At 43.4% G+C, this 17,991-nt stretch overlaps 1 protein-coding gene across 3 annotated transcripts in view; it reads left to right on the top strand.

Annotated features, from left to right (window-relative positions):
* The first annotated feature begins 1,434 nt into the window (after nucleotides 1-1,434).
* DGKH (diacylglycerol kinase eta) overlaps nucleotides 1,435-17,991 on the top strand; it is a 184,537-nt gene continuing 167,980 nt past the window's right edge. Inside the window, exons 1-2 of one of the 3 annotated variants that reach the window (XM_030311579.1) lie at nucleotides 1,435-1,475; nucleotides 8,280-8,504. In XM_030311579.1, the coding sequence (XP_030167439.1) occupies nucleotides 8,313-8,504 (192 nt within the window). In that variant the 5' untranslated portion in view covers nucleotides 1,435-1,475; nucleotides 8,280-8,312. Of the gene's footprint in view, nucleotides 1,476-7,189; nucleotides 7,589-8,279; nucleotides 8,505-17,991 lie in introns of those variants that run through there. The other 2 variants (XM_030311572.1, XM_030311589.1) reach the window with 2 other exon arrangements.

Below are 17,991 nucleotides of genomic sequence, written 5' to 3'. Positions count from 1 at the left end.
ACCTCGTGAAAGTTGGTCTGCAGGGAAGAATGAGTGGTAGATTAAGAAATGGATGTGAAAATAATGAGAACAGGTGTTTATCTCCAAAAGAGCTTGGCTGCGAGAAGGTGGGGACTGGATCAAGTAAGTGTTGTTGTTGTTGTGTGTTTTTTTTAATTTTTGCAGTTTGTTTTTAAAATGCGTGAATGTGTTTGACATGATTAAGAGCCCTGGGAAGATGCTGATAGAAGGAGCCTGAAGTCCAAGCTAGGGAATAACCTGTGAAAAGCCATTCTTGGCTTGGAACTAGATGGAAACCGATTTCTACGCCACAAAGATGATCAGAAACGCCATTTGTAACGTTGTTTTCAAAGGCTGGAGGAGGCGACTTGCCATTTACTGAGCACTCACTGTGAGCCAGTCCCTTTCCCAAATTTGAATGTATTGCTGGAATTGGGAGGCAGATCGACTCCGTAGCCTGTTCTTTCCACGAAACCGTTAATCATTAAACATGAGTAAAAGAAGCACTCCTTCAAGCTTCAACCCTCCTGCAGATGCTAACCCATCTGCAATCTCTTTAACATCACAGAGAATAAACCATCCCTGCACAGCTGGTTCAGGAGCGGCTCTGGAGTGCAGTTCCCTTGCTCTGTGGAAGTCGGTAACTGTCCAGTGTGGCTTCGTTCGAGCCTCGGCGCCCGGAGGAGGGGGAGGTGCCCGCAGCACCGGCAGCCGGCGTTCGGAGGGAGGCGGGCTCGGGCTGCAAGCACCGGGAGCGGGAGAGAGGGAGAGGGGCGCTGGGAGGCGTCTCCCGGGACTCTCAGCCACCGCCGCTCCCGTGGCCGGCGCGTCGGCCCGCCCAGCCCGGGCTTTCCCCGCCGCTCCCGGCGCGCCCGGCCGCGGCTCGGCGCCCGGCCCCGGGGACGGCCGCTCCTGCCCGCCGGGCCGCCCGGTGCCCGTGACCACCCGGCGGCCGCTTTCGGTTCCGCGCCTTATAAGGCCTGACAGGGGGGTCACGTGCGTCCCGGGCCGCCCGCTGGAAGGAGGGGGCGGCGGGGGGGGGGGAGGGGCGGGAAGCGGGGAGGAAAAGGGGAGGGAGCCGGGGGCGGAGGAAGGAGCGAGGGGCGGATTCTGTGGCCGTGGGAGGCGGTGGCAGCGGCGGCGGGGAGCGGACCGCTTGGAGCTGGACCGAGGTGGAGGAGAAGGAGGAGGAGGAGGAGGCGGTGGAGGAGGAGGAAGGGACCGGCGCGGGGGCGGGAGAGCGCAGCGCGGCGGAAGCCGGAGACGGCGGGAGCGCCGGTGGCTGGCCCCGGGCAGGAGCCGGGGCGGCGGCAGCGGCCGAGAGGACCGCGGCGAGGGAAGCGCATCCAGCGGCCCCGGCGGCGGCGGGGGCCCGGGTCCCCGCGCCCGGGCGGCCGGCGGGCGCGGGCGGCGCGATGGAGCCGCAGCACGTGCGCCCCGCGCCCGGCGCCCGCAGCCCGGCCTGGGAGGAACCGGTGGGTACAGCGCCCGCGCCCACCCCCTCCCGCTTCTCCTCTGCTCCCCCCCGCCCGGGCCGGGTTCCGTTCAGGAAATGGCCCGGGATGAGGTCCCCAGCTGCTTCCCAGCCGGGGCAGCGCTTCCTCCGCCGCCCGGGCTCCTACTCGCGCGCCGCCCGGAGCGCCTTTGTCCGGCCAGCGGAGGCTCTCCCCGTGGGGCCGGCCGCTGGCAAACCGCTGACGACGGCCCTCGGAGGACCGTTTCCGTTGCTCCATCGAATTCTCAACTTCTGACTTGATTTTAGAGCCGGAGGGAGGGGGGTTGGAGGAGGGAGAGGAGGAACCCGACGGTGGGGTCAGCGTGCGGGCCGGGAGGGACTGCTCTTCCCTCCTGAGACCGCGCCCCGGCCGTCACCTGGGCGCGCAGGTTCCTAAGGACCGCCGGCGGCGGAGGCTGTTCCCGGCCGGGAGCCTGGAGCCACGCCTCCCGCTAGCCGCTACAGCCCCGGCTTTTCCAGGGTTCAAGGGTTTTGGCAGGGATGGAGTGAGAAGCTAACCTTGATCTCGCTTCACTTGCAGCCCGGAGGTTGGGTAATTTTAGGGACCGAGAGGAGCGTGTGCGTGTGTTTTGTGTGTTTGAGGATAAGGAGGAGGAGACCGGGGGGCTTTGGATTTGTTCCCTCAAACTCCTCCAACTTCCTTCTTTCTTCTAATTCAGACAGTCAGAACCATCTCACATCCCTCCAGGGATTCTACCCCGGAATCCCCGTCTCACTCAGAGCTCTGTAATCCTGTGTGGGCTGCCTTTTCCCTGGCATCGAATTTTGGCTCTCCACGCCCTGCCTCGATGTTTGCTACTCCGTGTTGGGTGAAATTCTTGAGCCTATCTGGAAAGCCTCGTCTGAAATTTCTGGCCTCTCTGTTCAACGTGTTCGGATGCTCTTTTCCCAGGGACTCTGCGTGTCTGCTCAGGCTGGCCCCCTGCCTGTTAAGAGCTTCTAGGTCAGGTGCCAGGCTTGGTTTTCCTTTTTCTCTTCTGAGTATGTTACACCCTCAGCTCCTTTGCCCAAATACATTTCTCTGCCTCTTGTTTCCCGACCTTTCAGAAGTGTCCTTGGACTCTGATCCATCTGTATCTGCAGCTGTCTTTGCTTTTGTAAATTTGAACATGTCCTTAGGTTGGCCCATCTGCTCGTATTTCTTCTGTGGTTATCACTGGGGATTAAATTATTCCTGAAACTAAAACTACAGTTCAGTTTTGAAGTTTAAATCAAAGACCATTGAGAACTAAACTTACTGACCTGATTTTGTTACTTTTTTACTTTTAAACTTTCCTATATGAAGTATCTTTTGAACCTGGATGCTGTAAGCCAACACCAATCACATTGAAAAGTACCCTTTTAAGTTCATTTTGCTCTAGGGTACTGATGGCAGAACTACTTTGTGCCTAGAGAAGTAGAGAAAAACTTCTAATGTTGCTTTACTTAAAGTGACAAAAATGAAAACGCTCATGTATTAGCCTTTAAAACTAGAGCCCTAATAGGAATGTACGAATGAAACATGACACTTTATCCAGACTGCAGAACTGTCCTTAAAAAATTAGGTTTTTTTCTTTAAACACTGAAGCCCCTTTTATTTACTCAGCAGATATTTTATCCAGCACCCACTATGTCCCGGGACTGTTGGATATAGCAGTTAGCACAGACATTAATCTTTATATTCTCACAAAGCATGCATTCTTAACAGAACATCTTGTTTCATATGTTAGTAGTTGATATTCAGATAGTACAAAAAAAAATCTTCAGAGGTCTTACATGTGTGGCACAAAATGATACTTAAGTGATTTTATTTCAAAACCTGTGGGCATACATGTATGACCACAAAGTCTAAGAGGAATTCTCATTTAAGTTCTTTAAAAAAAAAATGTTACCCAAATTTCTGAAAAGTGATGTGTAGGAGAAAAAGGGGTGATAAGTTAGGGAAAAAAGAATACTTAAATTTTAATTACTTCAGACCTTTGGATCTAAGGGAGGAAATACCAGCTGAATCTAAATATATATTGAAAGACACAAAATTCCTCAAAATCAGGGATTCTTCAGTGTCTCTTGGATGATCCCCTTAAGAATCTCACCAAAGCTGTGGAGTCTCTCCCCATGATGTACCTATGCAACATGCCATATAAAACCAATAATAATATTTCAAGCAAACCAGAGTTCCTGAAGCCCAATCTGTGGATCCTCAAAGACCTTGGACTAAGGAACGTCTGCTTTGACTAGGAGTCCATTTGGCAGTTATTGAAGATCTGCTGTTTGATTGCAAATATAGGCAACTTTAATACTTTACCATAAAAGTATACTCATTTATATTTATAATAGGAACATTTAATATTGAATAGGAAATATTCACATTACACAGACCCTGAATTCTTCCTTATTGCGCATAATAGCATACCTGTAAGGATTTACTCTCCTCATTCTTTTTTTGATGAAACCTAAAACATGATGATATGATTCCATGATTCTACATGGATCTACTCAAAAGAGTAGACATAGTCTCAGGTACTGATGCTGAATAATAGTAAAGAGAACAGAACTTCTGGCCTGCAATGTACCCATGTCTGGAGTTGAGAGTCAGTTACTGGACTTCATGACATTTTTCATATTTGAAGATAAAATGAAATTATTTAGTTAAGTGAGGGCATTTAAATAAACAGCCTTATCATTCCTCCAGCCAGGGCATTGGGCCTGAAAGAAGATAAATGTTAACATTCAGGTTTCTGTGTATTTTCTTTAATGCTAGCTTTAGAATGCAATCAAATCATGGAAATAGAGGCATTACCTACATTTCTAATCAGTACGAAAATATTTCGGTGGTGGGAATAGATGGGTGGGAAGATACTTAGCCAAATATCATAGATGATATCCTGGGGTGGGGGTGAGGGGATGGGTAGTTTGAATTCTAGCCAAAACTTAAAAATTGTGGGAGTATTTACAAAGTAGTCCTTAGACAGTGATACTAGGATCCTAGGGTACATTTTACTTACTAAAATTTGTTTTTATTTTTATGTGGTTTTTGTCTAGTTGGCTCTGATGAAACTGTTCAAAACTAATGGAAAATTAGAAAAGTAGGAGTTCCAAAGGAAAAAGGGCAAAAATGTAAACGAGAGGCTATAAGCATATTTATGCGTTAGGTCTAGATGACAGTGGGTTTTGCCCTAGGCACAGGGATGACCATTGGTACATGAAGTTATATCATGATTAATAGGAAATCTTTTTCATTCAGGTAACAACCAAGGACATTTTAATGGAGTAAAGTTTTGAATGTTAAGTTCCAAATATGTAACAGTATATTATGGAAAGTTTGAATGGAAGCAGGCCTGTACTTATTCAGCCAGCAGTGTTCTTTTTGCATGGTTTCCATTGATTAGGAATGTGCATCCTAGGACGTGACTGTTTGAAAGTGCCAACTTGGGTTCTTCAGTATATAAAGGTAGAGTTCTATGTATTTGTGATATAATGTTTAACATAAAAGCACAGAATATATGGGATTTAAAAGTTGCAAGTGGATATTAAACTCTTGTTTATAAGTAATGCTTAATAAGAATATAATTAAAAATATCTATCAGTAAGAATATGTTAATATTCATAAAGTTGTTATCAGAATGAGAATTGGCTGTGATTTATACATCTTGAATGTAATAATTTTTATTTCTTTAAATGGGGCAGGAAGCCCTATAAAGTAGAAACCCAATTTAGTGGTAGCTTCTATTTCCCTTTCATCCTGAATGCAGTGTCTACATGGCTTATGTCCAAGTTTTTAATAGTGTGTTTGTGATATGTTATGTTCCAAACAAAGATTTCAAAGTAACAATAATAAAAGAAATATGTAAGACACATCTAAGAAATTATCCGAAAACACCAAGTAAGGAAGAAGTCAAGGGAATCTTGTCAATCAAAGAAATCATGCAATATACTACATATCTGAAATTTGTTTCAGCTGTCATTTTGAGCTACATTAAAATGGTTGAAAATATGGAGCTCTTGACATTGCTATTATATTTTTAAGGGCAGTGAAGTGCATTGCAGGTATATGATATAAGGATTGGATATTCATTCTGGGAAGTTCTAATTTATGGATAAGACCTGAGAAAAATCTAATGGATTGGGTACCTTACATGAGGGATTACTTGAAACAATCTCAGAAGAAAAGAGGGTTTTCATGAGTTGCCTTTTGTGGGAAATGAAGTGACATTCCTTCGTTTGCCTACACGGTATTTTCACTCTGAGTGTCCTATAAACTGTAGAGCAGGGATAATTTATTTAGCCTGAGTAGGCTAAGACTGGCTATGCTTTCAAAGTCACCACCAAGTTTTAGAACTTGTTACAGGAGTGTTTGAAGAGCAGGGATAACTGATGGTAAATTTTTATGGAGTAATAAATACCTTTACTCTGAGGTATTAATTGCCCAGCTCTTGCACATGAAACTCTTAAGATATCTGTAAGCAACCAGTGTTTGAATGAGAATGAGAAATGTATTGAATCCTCTAATTCAGACCACAGAATGGGCATAGGTGTGAAAACAGTGTCAGTTTAATAGCCTGGATTCAGGAAAATGTTACTATACAAAACTTGAAAGCCTAAAGTATGAATAAAAACATAATTGACTAACTTTTGTATAACAAAAGTTGGTGCGGTACAGTGAGTAGAACATTAGAATAGCTAATCACATGGTTTTGACTTTGGCCCCAGCTCATGATTTTGGGCCTCACTTAACACTAAAGGAAGAGTCTGAACTAGGTTTATTCTTTCAAAAGGCCCTTTGCTAGGTGTTCTTGGCTACACTTTCAAACCTTTGGACTCCTCACTGACCAAACAATTAGGTTGAGCTAAAGACCATTATTTTGATCACTTTTTCTCTTAAAGCACTCCCTTCACGACAAAATACTCTTTGTAGATACAGAATTACATATCTACAAAACCATAAGGGCTCCAAGTTTATTTTGCCTAGCTCCTTCCCTTCCTAAAGAAGACAACTGAAGCTAGACAAGTAGCTTCCATCAGTTAGTATTTCAAGGCATCAATCTCCTATCTTGGAAGATTCAAACCATCACATTTTACCTTTTAACGAACAGTGTGGATATACAGTATTGGGATTGAATATTGTAATTTATAACCTCTTAGAACTGTTTTGACATAGCAATCAAATTACTGGAAGATTTCAACTAAAAAAACCCAAAAAACAAAACAAAACCCCAATAGACATTAGTCTATTAGTTTTGACATAGCAAATTAGTTTTGACATAGCAACCAAATTACTGGAAGATTTCAACTAAAAAAACCCAGAAAACAAAACAAAACCCCAACAGAATGCTGGTTTGGAGGACTCTTAAAGGTCATGTCAACTGAAAGCTTAGAAAGCCATGTCAACCGAAAAAATAGGAATGGGTACTGAAGGACTTGAACACGCTTAAGAGATTAAATGCTTTACTGAAGTGTGAAGAGACTCCACAGTCTGGCGGGGACTTTTGCCCTACTTAAAAATACAGCTAAGTTTAGAGTTCTCTGTGGATGACAAGAGGAATCTGTCATTTTAGTATCTTCTCCCCCAAGTCCTCCCACACCTACAAGGGTTCTTTGACGCTGAGCATGCAGAACGCGCCGCAAGGCTGCTATTCCCGAGTGCCCGCGTAACCAGCTCACTTGGGACGAGTTGTGAGCTGTGGCTGCAGCCTGCTGATCCCGTTTCCTCCTGCTCTGGTCCGGGTTAGGGAGTGGCTCTCCCAGGACCTCCAATGTTTTCGTGCTCGGGCACTGGCGTTCACATGGCTTCAGTGCATTGTTTCCTTCCAGGCAGTCTCGCTTAGCGCTTCAGTTTAGACATTTATTTTGCATTCTGTGGTCTTGGGCTGCGTGTGCTCTCCAGTTTCTGCGCTCTCTCCACGCCCTTCCCAGTTTCCTGTTAGCCAAAGGGATCGCTCTTTCTGAACGAAAAGTTCTCAGAGCGGAGTGCAACCTCCCGGAAAATGCTCTTCTCTTCCGTGTGCGCCGGATGGAGGTGGGGGTGGGCCAGAAACTAAACACCGCGGTCGGGAGAGCTGAAAGGACCCGAACCCCAAGGCAGAGGCGGGAGAGGTATGGTTCATCAGAGATGCGCTGGGGGGGGGGGGGGGGTCGTGAGACTGACAAGGGGCAGCGCCCATCCATCTAGGGGGCGGAAGGGACTTTTATTCAGTGGGAACCGTGTGGTAAGGCCCAAGACTCGAGAGAGATTCTAGGTCTAGGGGGTGGCAGGGTGTACCCAAGGGAGTCGGGAGGAAGCTGTAGGTTCCCTTCTACTCCTAGGGCCGTTCTTGCCCCAGCGGCCCGTGAACCGAGGGAAGGAGGGAGCATCGCCCCTGCCCGGCCTGTGGAGGGTGGCTGCGGAGATTTCTTGCCCCCCGACCCCCGCCCTCCCGTCCATCCTGGGGAGCCCAGACCCCACAAGAGGTGGTAGGTTGCCCCTATCCCTCTGTCACTCCCATCCTCTCTACCCGCGCCAAGTCGTATTCTGGGTCAGGAACCCTGTAACGTCTCGAGGCTGGGTGAGCAGGGGTCCCAGGCGGGCCGGGGTCCGCGTCCCCCGTGCCCCACTGCGGTCGCCGCTTTGGCCAGAGCCCGGCGGAGGGGCCTGGAGGGCGGCCGCCGGGAGGGCGTCTGATCCCGCGCGACCCTTTCCCCGCGGGGGCGGCTGGGGGAGCGGAAGATGGCGGCTGCAGCCGGGCGCGGGGCTCTGGGCCCGGCTCGGACCGAGCGCACCCACTGACCGCTGCCGCCGCCCCCGCAGGGCGGTGCTGTGTCCCCGCAGGAATCGGAGAGGATGGCCGGGGCCGGCGGCCAGCACCACCCTCCGGGCGCCGCGGGAGGAGCGGCCGCCGGGGCCGGCGCCGCGGTCGCCCCCGCCGGTGCCTCGGCGGGGCCCGGAGACGATTCTTCCGACAGCGAAGCGGAGCAAGAGGGACCCCAGAAACTGATCCGCAAAGTGTCCACCTCGGGGCAGATCCGGACCAAGGTGAGGTCTAAGGGGAGCGCGGACGGCGGGAAGCTGCGGGGCGGGGAAAAGCAGCGAGGGCGCCCGGAGCGCGCGGAGCGCGCCGGCGATCCCGGGAACGTGGGCCACAAGGTGAGGGCGGGGCCTGGCCCGGGGGCGGGGCCCGCGGGAGCTGGACAGCCGCGCGGCAGGAAGGGATTCCCGGGCTCCGCGCGAGAGGCCGCGAGGGTGGGCTCCCGGGGAGCTCGGCGGCCGACGTGGAGGAGAGGGAACCAGCGGCTCGGCGGGAGCGTGGGAAAATGCTGAAGCGCTCTTGAGAGTTCCCACTCAGGGAACTTAAAAGGACTGTTTTATTTTTTTGTCCTTCCTGCGTGCAATGGTTGGGTGGAGTATGTGCATTGCGTAGGGAGCCCAGTGCAGGCCGACCAGCCTGAGTTGCAAGAAGCCCCCCACCTTTCCTTCCCGCGGGCCCAGACCCACTCCGAAAGGTTGTTTGAAGAGGTGACAGCGGACACCCCCCCCCCTTGCCTCCCGCTGCCCTTTGGAAGGCAGAAGCCGAGGCTCGCTGCCTGTGTAAATGATGTTCGAGGTTAAACACACCCTGCGCGACACAACAGCGAGCCAGGCTTTTGAGTCGTGGGTTCCTGCTAAGTGCAGAGTTCAGATCTTACCAGCGATGGTTAACTTAATGAAAATTAACCTCTTTGTGTTATGTGGACTTAGTATGTTGTGTTAACTCTTGTTTATGTAGCAGGTGCTTTTGACTCTTGACAAATCAACAAAGTTGATTTGTTTTAATTAGATCTTAAGCGTATACATAGCAAATGCTTATCACTGAAGGATTATTTATATTTTTAAGTTTTCATTGTACTTTAAAAGGCTTACTTTAACGATCAGTTATCCCTGGTTGGATTTTAATGAGGTATTTGAAAAGAGAACCAATCAAATCACGGGAGTTGTGTGCTCTCTTTAAAAATAAATTTGCAGGATGCCTGGTGGCTCAGTTGGTTAAGCTTCTGACTGGGGCTCAGGTCCTGATCTTGCGGTTCCTGAGTTCTAGCCCCGCATGGGGCTCTGTGCTGACAGTTCAAAGCCTGGAGCCTGCTTCGGATTCTGTGCCTCTCTCTCTCTGCCCCTCCCCTGCTCACTCTCTCTGTCTCTCTCTCAAAAATAAATAAAACATTAAAAAAATAAATTTGCAAAAGTTAATTCACTATATAGTTATTTTTATGAGAATTTGTTTCCTAAGGTCAGTGGACCCCTAACTATGAGAATAGAACTTTTATTGTAGGTCTGTGGAATCGTGCTTTTATTAGCCTGCCTCCTTATTTTCTAAAATAAGTATGTGTAAGCACACACAAGTGTTAGCAAGATGCACTTAGCAAAGAGTCAAAGATTGCTTCGGTCATTTTTTTTTTTTTTAATGTTCATTTATTTTTGAGAGACAAAGGGAGAAAGCATGAGTGTGGGAGGAGCAGAGAGAGGGAGAGAGGGAGACACAGAATCCCAAGCAGGCTCCAGGCTCTGAGCTGTCAGCACAGAGCCCCATGGGGGGCTAGAACTCCCAACCAGGAGATCGTGACCTAAGCTCAAGTCAGATGCTTAACCGACTGAGCCACCCAGGTGCCCCACTTTGGTCATTTTTTTAAGTCTGCACATCTTGTAATTTATTTTATAGTGATATTCTTTATAGAATTTATGATAACCTAAGGATATGGGGTTTCATGTATTTTTAGAAGATTAGGCCTAAAGAATATAGGGACTTTCTAGCAGTGCCTTTAACATTTGAAATCTTATTTAAAAAAAAAAAGTTCATAAAACCGTGTTACTAATGGCAACTCAGCAGGTTTAAAAAATGGTATATTTTATAGATTCATATGAAGTGGTTAAAATTCCATGCAAACTTATATTAAAATTAGCTGGTGAATTTATACTGTTTGAAAGAAAATTTATGGCTCTAACTTGTGTTGAGTAGTTAATTAAAAATTTGGGGGGGAGTAAAACTAAAATTTGTAGGTGTTGTGAATTCATGGTAATAGCTAAGATTATACTCTTAAAATGTTATATTCTCTGTGATTGGGGGTAAAGCATGTGTTCAAGACTAAGAATAATTTCAAAAAGCATACTTATTACTGGGTTTCCATTTAACTTTCTAATAAAAATATTTCGCACATATTTTTTTCTCATGATTATACATAGTGATCACTAAATGAAATATTTCTTAAATTTCCCAAGAAACATTTCTTAAATTTCAGAAATTCTATATTTTATACTAACTCATACAAATGCATGTAAGTTCATCAGCCTTTTTGTATCTGAACACCTGAGATCCAGGCCTAAAACTCTTGAGACCAGTGAGTCTCAACTTCTCTCCCTGCCCCCACGGGCAATCCAGACTGTTCATACGTGCTACAGATTTCATTAGTTGTATCTCTTTATCACACAGTACTGATTCTCAAGGAAGAGAGCTAGTGCAGTGAGGGGATTCATAGAATGAGAACTGCTAAATTGAATAGTGGTGCCCAGTCTTCAATTATGACCCAGCTAAGAGTTAAGGGAAAAATCTTTTAGAAAAAGACTATATTTGGTTGATTACCTCCACAGATGTGCAAGATGGGACAGTCTGGAGGAAAAGGAGGCCAGGACTAGCTCAAGGCCTGGTGGTTTTTAAGACAGAAAGCCGTTCTTGCTCATACATACGATTGATGCATCAAGGGACCATTAGATCTGACAGGTTATGGTTATTAGTGGCATCTTTGATCCTGGAGGAATAGCAGCCCAGGATGTTGTGTGTGGTCCATGTACACATACCTATGCACATATACACATATATTCATGTGTATGCATATATATGCCGTCTCTTTATAAAGCATTTGTACGTAGATATACAGAAGGCCTACAGCAGAGTGAGTTGTACCTAGAAATCAAAAAATATTTCTTAAATGAATAACTTAAATGAATAATGTATATATTATACACTTGCATATAATGCTTCATATATATGGATATTATTGTGAAAACAGGGTACTTATTTTAGTTTCCTTTAAGAGCCTTAATGAGCATAAAGCTGTTTGGTTAGTTTAGGTTTGGGGTCAAAAAGGCCACTAAAGTAATTACTTTATTTAAAGTGTTCTTTGTTGTAAATACTGGTTAATGTTTTAAATAATTTGAATAATCTCAAATTAATTGTGGCACTTGGAAAGTCTCCAGGTTTTTCTTTAACTGAAACAAGTAATACATACATATAATAAGATATTTAACATTGTGAGAGGATATTCAGTGATGGGATAAGTAATCTCCCTCTTCCTCCAGACCTTGTAGTCTCCCATCTCAGAGGCAATTGTTGACATTTTTCTTGGTGGGCTTCCAGAAAATGTCTATGAATATACATATGTTTCTTTCAAAAAGTACAAACGGGAACATTCCGTACACATGCTGTGTCTTGTTTGGAGCTATAACATGATCATTTCCCTAATGGCATGTATACATCTACCTCATTCTTCCTAGGTTGGGAAAGTATTCCATGATATTAGGTTGAACTAAGAGAATTTGCTATGTCAGTAGGTCAAAAATGGTCAAGAGTAGAATGGTGGGTTGCCAGGGGCTGGGAGGTAGGGGAGATGGGGAAATGTTAGAGACAGGCTACAAACTTTCATTTATAGGATGAGTAAGTTCTTATGTTCAGCATAGCGACTACAGTTAATAATACTGTCATGTATCCTTGAAATTTGCTGAGAATAGATCTTAAGCATTCTTAACACACAAACACACACATTAACTATGTGAGGTGCTGGATATGTTGATTGATCTAAGTGTAGTAATTATTTCACAATGTGTAGGTCAAATTATCACATTGTATACTTTAAGTATATATAATTTTGTTTGTCAATTATATCTCAGTAAAGCTGGAAAATACAGGTTGAATGTGGGAAATTTCATGTGGTTCAACCTAACATGATAGATCATCATTTAATTACCCACTTCTTTATGGAAGGAAATACGGGTTATTTTAGGACAACACTAATCTCGGGGTTTATTTGCAGTGGATATAATGACTTTTAAAGTAAAGAATAAAACTAGCATGCTTTTAAAATTAGTGTGGTTTAATAATAAAATTCTCATGCACATTTTAGTACCTGCCCCACATCTTTGTTCCTCTTTTCATTTTATTCCTGTTTCTTTGTCCTTGCTGTGTACTATTTCTCTCTCTCTCTCTCTCTCTCTCTCTCTCTCTCTCTCTGTCTCTCTTTTTTTACTTTTTATCTATCTCTGTTTCAGCTAAGTAGAATTTCAGGTAGTCTAATCTGGCTGCCCAGGTGCTAAACTCTAGAAAATTTTATGGCTGCTTCGATTTCCCCAAAGGAAAAAAAAAAATCCTTACTGTACAAAAGTGAAAGTGGTGCTGATGTGGGAAAACCAGGAGCTATAATTCATCCTATCTCTTCCTATCTCGTTACTCTTGGCCGTTATTCCTAATCCTTAGTTCTGTCTTAAGGAGGAGGTTGATTTTACATTCAGGTTTACTGTTACAGAGGATTTCACGTGTATTTATTGAGAAAGAGACATTCTGAAACAACACTAATATGAACTCAGACCAACTTGGTTTTGAACATGAATGTGGAAAAAGCTTCATTTGCTTTTTGTTGGCCAGTGAATACTGTGGCCCATGAATACAGGGAATCGCTGGAGGAACCTTGGTCAGATTTGTAGGCTAAGATTGTTGAACCATCATAAGCCACGTGGTATCAACAAATGAACCATCTCAATGACTTTTTCTTTTTCTTTTTTTTCTCCAAGAGATCCAAGTAATGTTAACTTTATGGATAGCATACATATAGAAATTTCCAATACATTCATCTCACTTAATTTTTTAAAAAATGGTTTATTGTCAGGTTGGCTAGCATACAGTATATACAATGTGCCCTTGGCTTTGGGAGTAGATTCCCATGATTCATTGCTTACATACAACACCCAGTGTTCATCCCAACAAGTGCCCTCCTCAATGCCCATCACCCTCTCCCCGGTCCCCCGTATCAACCCTCAGTTTGTTGTCTGTATTTAAGAGTCTCTTATGGTTTGCTTCCCTCCCTCTCTGTTTGTAACTATTTTACCCCCCTTCCCTTCCCCCGTGGTCTTCTGTTAAGTTTCTCAAGTTCCACATATGAGTGAAAACATATGATATCTGTCTTTCTCTGACTGACTTATCTCACTTAGCATGATACCCTCCAGTCCTAGACACGTTGCTGCAAATGGCAGGATTTCATTCTTTCTCATTGCCAAATAGTATTCCATTGTATATATAAACCGCATCTTTATCCATTCGTCAGTTGATGGACATTTAGCTTCTTTCCATAATTTGGCTATTGTTGAAAGTACTGCTGTAAACATTGGGGTATATGTGCCCCTATGTATCAGCACTCTTATGTATCAGCACTCTTTATCCTTCGGATAAATTCCTAGTAGTGCTATTGCTGGGTCGTAGGGTAGTACTATTTTTAATTTTGTGAGGAACCTCCACACTGGTTTCCAGAGTGGCCGCACCAGTTTGCATTCCTACCAACAGTGCTAGAGGGTTCCCATTTCTTCACATCCTCGCCAGCATCTGTTGTTTCCTGACTTGTTAATTTTAGCCATTCTGACAGGTGTGGGGTGGTATCTCAGTGTGGTTTTGATTTGTATTTCCCTGATGATGTGTGATGTTGAGCATCTTTTCATGTGTCTTTGGCCATCTGGATGTCTTCTTTGGAAAAGTATCTATTCATGTCTTCTGCCCATTTCTTCAGTGGATTATTTGTTTTTCAGGTGTTGAGTTAAGTTCTTTATAGATTTTGGATACTAACCCTTACTCCGATATGTCATTTGCAAATATCTTTTCCCATTCTGTCGGTTGCCTTTTAGTTTTGCTGATTGTTTCCGTTGCAGTGCAGAAGCTCTTTATCTTGATGGGGTCCCAGCAGTTCATTTTTGCTTTTAATTCCCTTGCCTTTGGAGATGGGTCGAGTAAGAAATTGCTGCAGCTGAGGTCAAAGAGGTTGTTGCCTGTTTTCTCCTCTAGGATTTTGATGGTTTCCTGTCTCACATTTATGTCTTTCATCCATTTTGAGTTTATTTTTATGTATGGTGGAAGAAAGTGGTCCAGTTTCATTCTTCTGCATGTTGCCGTCCAGTTCTCCCAGCACCATTTGCTAAAGAGACTGTCTTTATTCCATTGGATATTCTTTTCTGCTTTGTCAAAGATTAGTTGGCCGTACATTTGTGGGTCCAGTTCTGGGTTCTCTATTCTATTCCATTGGTCTATGTGTCTGTTTTTGTGCCAATACCGTAGTCAATGACTTTTTCTGACAATGAGTCATCTTAGCCAAGCTCTTAAAGCTTCATGTGTCAAAAATATCTCCTAATTAGGTAGATTTATTGTGCTCTCATTTCTCCGATATTTCTATGTCTTCTTACAGTTAATATGGAATATTTATGGGTATTTAAATTTAGGTAAAACCTACCTAACCACTGGAAACATATTCAGAACTTTGCAACATTATACCTGCATTCAGACATGTCTTTAAGCACGTTAAGAAAATAGTCACTACAATCATCAGTTAGTACCTTGGTTTTACTTTAACATGAAGGGTATATAAATAAATTCTTGTACATTGATGGTAAGGCCATACATGGAAGTATTAATTTGTATTTTTCACAGCTTTATGAGATACAATTTGTGCAATTAAAACATTATCTTTCACCATAACTGTATTTAGAATAGTCTAGGGAAGACTTACTTAGCATTTTTCAAATTGTAGGTGGTGGCCCATTAGTGGGCCATGATGGCTCATATCTAACATTTGAAACAGAGACAGAATAGATTAGAAAATATTACTTAAAACTTTTACCCACAGTTCTGAGTGGAATCACTGGGCTCGGTAATGATCCAAATATGATGAGAAATAGAAACATGGCTAGAAGATTGTTAAGAAATGAGAATAAAGTAATATTGACAGGTTTATAGCTCAGAAACTCAATATGATATGAAAAGCAAGTAAGAACTTTAACATTTCGCTGGATAATGAGCAGGAATATGTCTTGAATAATAAGAATAATGAACATTCATCTAGGGTAAAAATTGGCAAACTTTTTCTGGAGAGGTCCAGATAGTAAAGTTTTGAGCTTTGTGGGCCATAAAGTCTGTGTTAAAATTATTCAACTCTACTGTTTTAGTGTAAAAGCAGCCATAGACAATACTTAAATGAATAAGGGTGGTGATGTCCAGTAAAACTTTAAGGACACTGAAATTTGAATTTCTTATAATTTTCAGGTATTAAGAAATATGCTTCATCCTCTTCTTCTTTATTAAAAAAAGCCATTTAGGGGCACCTGAGTGACTCAGTAGGTTGAGCGTCCGACTTTGGCTCAGGTCATGATCTCACGGTTCATGAGTTTGAGCCCCACATTGGGGTCTGTGCTGACAGCTCAGAGCCTGGAGCCTGCTTTGGATTCTGTGTCTCCCTCTCTCTCTGCCCCTCCCCCTGCTTGCACTCTGTCTTTCTCTCTCTCTCTCAAAAATAAATAAGCATTTAATTAAAAAAGCCATTTAAACTTGTAAAAACCTTCTTAGCTTATAGGCTGTACAAAATCAGGTGGCCAGAAGGAAATGACCCATAGATTTGGCTTGTGGGCCAACGTTTTCTGACCCCTATTCTAGGTGATGGAAAATGGTATAGTTAGGTTTGCAAAGCACTGCAAAGTTAAGGTGCTGCTAGATGCGATCAGCACTTAAGGGACCAAATAAAGCTAGATTTCAATCCATTTAAAAATCTCATCTTTGTAGAACATTTTATTTTTAGCTTGGTTTGCGTCTTTGCTTCCATTTTAATGTGAACTAAATATAGACTGGAAACTCTGAGTCTTGGTACAGTAATATATGGTATAACAGCTTTCTTTCCATTTTGATTACAAGTTAAACATGGTATTCCATTATTAAAGATAAGAGGCATAATAAATAATTTACTAAACCTTTACATATAACTTAAGATACCTTATTTGAAAGTGTCTAAATTTAGAAAGCTTTCACTTAGTTTAAGGTTGCATGTTTGCTGTTGTGGTAGGGATGACAAAAGGTTATATGAAACGACTATTGTCAGCCACCCGGGCTCCTCTCTGTTTCCAGGGTACAGTGTTTCACTCATATTGGATTTGTTAGACTTCACTTACTCAGGAAATGTGCTTATAAGCAAAGGTTTTAATTAAAGAGCATTTGTTTTATATCTAAGAATAGACCTTTGAGAAAGGCCATAACATGTTAGCACATCATTTTCCCTTGGCAAATTTGTGTGGTTTTTCTGGGTATCAAGTATATTTCTCTATGAATATTCAGTTACTTGAAACACATTTGTGTTTTTTACTTTAACTGGCTTAAAATGGTCAATAACCATTATTGATAATAGCCTTAATTTAGGATTCAGTGCATGTTGTTTCTGCTTTAGGTAGTCGTTTATTTTTTCCCAATGAACATACATGGTAATAATGCTCCCCCCGCTTTGCTTTTTGTTATGAGGATATTTGGAAGACTATTAGGCTCTTGTTTTATACCAAAGAAATATGATCAACTTTATCATGTGCAGAGCTGGGATTTCTAACTTTCTCACTGTGCCATTTAAGTATGAGGACTTTTTCAAACCACCAGGATGTAATTTACTATACTAAATCTTTTTGTACAGGCTTGGGGCATTTGTGTCAGAAATTTTAAAATACCTTTCTACTTAACATTTGATTTTTTTACAGAGCAGTTTTATTAACTGAATAAGCATGAGTTTACTTAACAGTTGTGTGAAATTATCTAAAATTTTACAAATGATTCAACTGAGGCTCAGTTTAGTATGTGCTGAGTAAAAGGGCAGGCTGAAACTCAAAAGCAAGACTTCCAACTGCTGCACCATATTCCCTGGCACAGTGGACACAATGTTCCAAATGCCTGTTTTCAGGAGTTCCATGAGCATCTTAGGTTTGGGTTTGGGTTTGGGAGCCTTACCTCCCCAGGGTACAGGCACGGATATACGCAGGCGGTCTCAACGTCTCTTCTCCCCTCCCTCTTGCCCCTCCCAGCCCTACTTCCCCTCTCCCTGCCCCTTCCTCCTCCTCGCTGCCCTGCCCTTTATCAACTTGTTTAGTCTGTAAGCATATCTCTCACCAAGGTGCTAGATTTTTTAATGTCTCTCTGCATTTGAATCCCATGGTTTCAGTGACATGTTTGGAGCCTATGTTTGAAAAGTAAATTTCTGAAGAAAATATTTCCGCTGAAATCTGAAACTTATACGGATTTTAATTACTGTTAGCAAAATCATGATCAGCATTTAAGGTACCAAATAAAGCTAGATTTCAAACAAACATGTTTGAAAACATCTTTGGAAGGGCTAATTTAGAAGAAATGCTTTTAGGTATCTAAATTTCCAAACAGGTTCTCAAAGACAGCTCTTAGTTTCACTTCCATAAGGTAAGATGCTATTTTAAAAGGTCATGA

This window comes from Lynx canadensis, chromosome A1, assembly GCF_007474595.2.
Source record: "Lynx canadensis isolate LIC74 chromosome A1, mLynCan4.pri.v2, whole genome shotgun sequence".
NCBI lineage: Eukaryota > Metazoa > Chordata > Mammalia > Carnivora > Felidae > Lynx > Lynx canadensis.
This window is presented reverse-complemented; position numbering and strand designations above follow the sequence as displayed.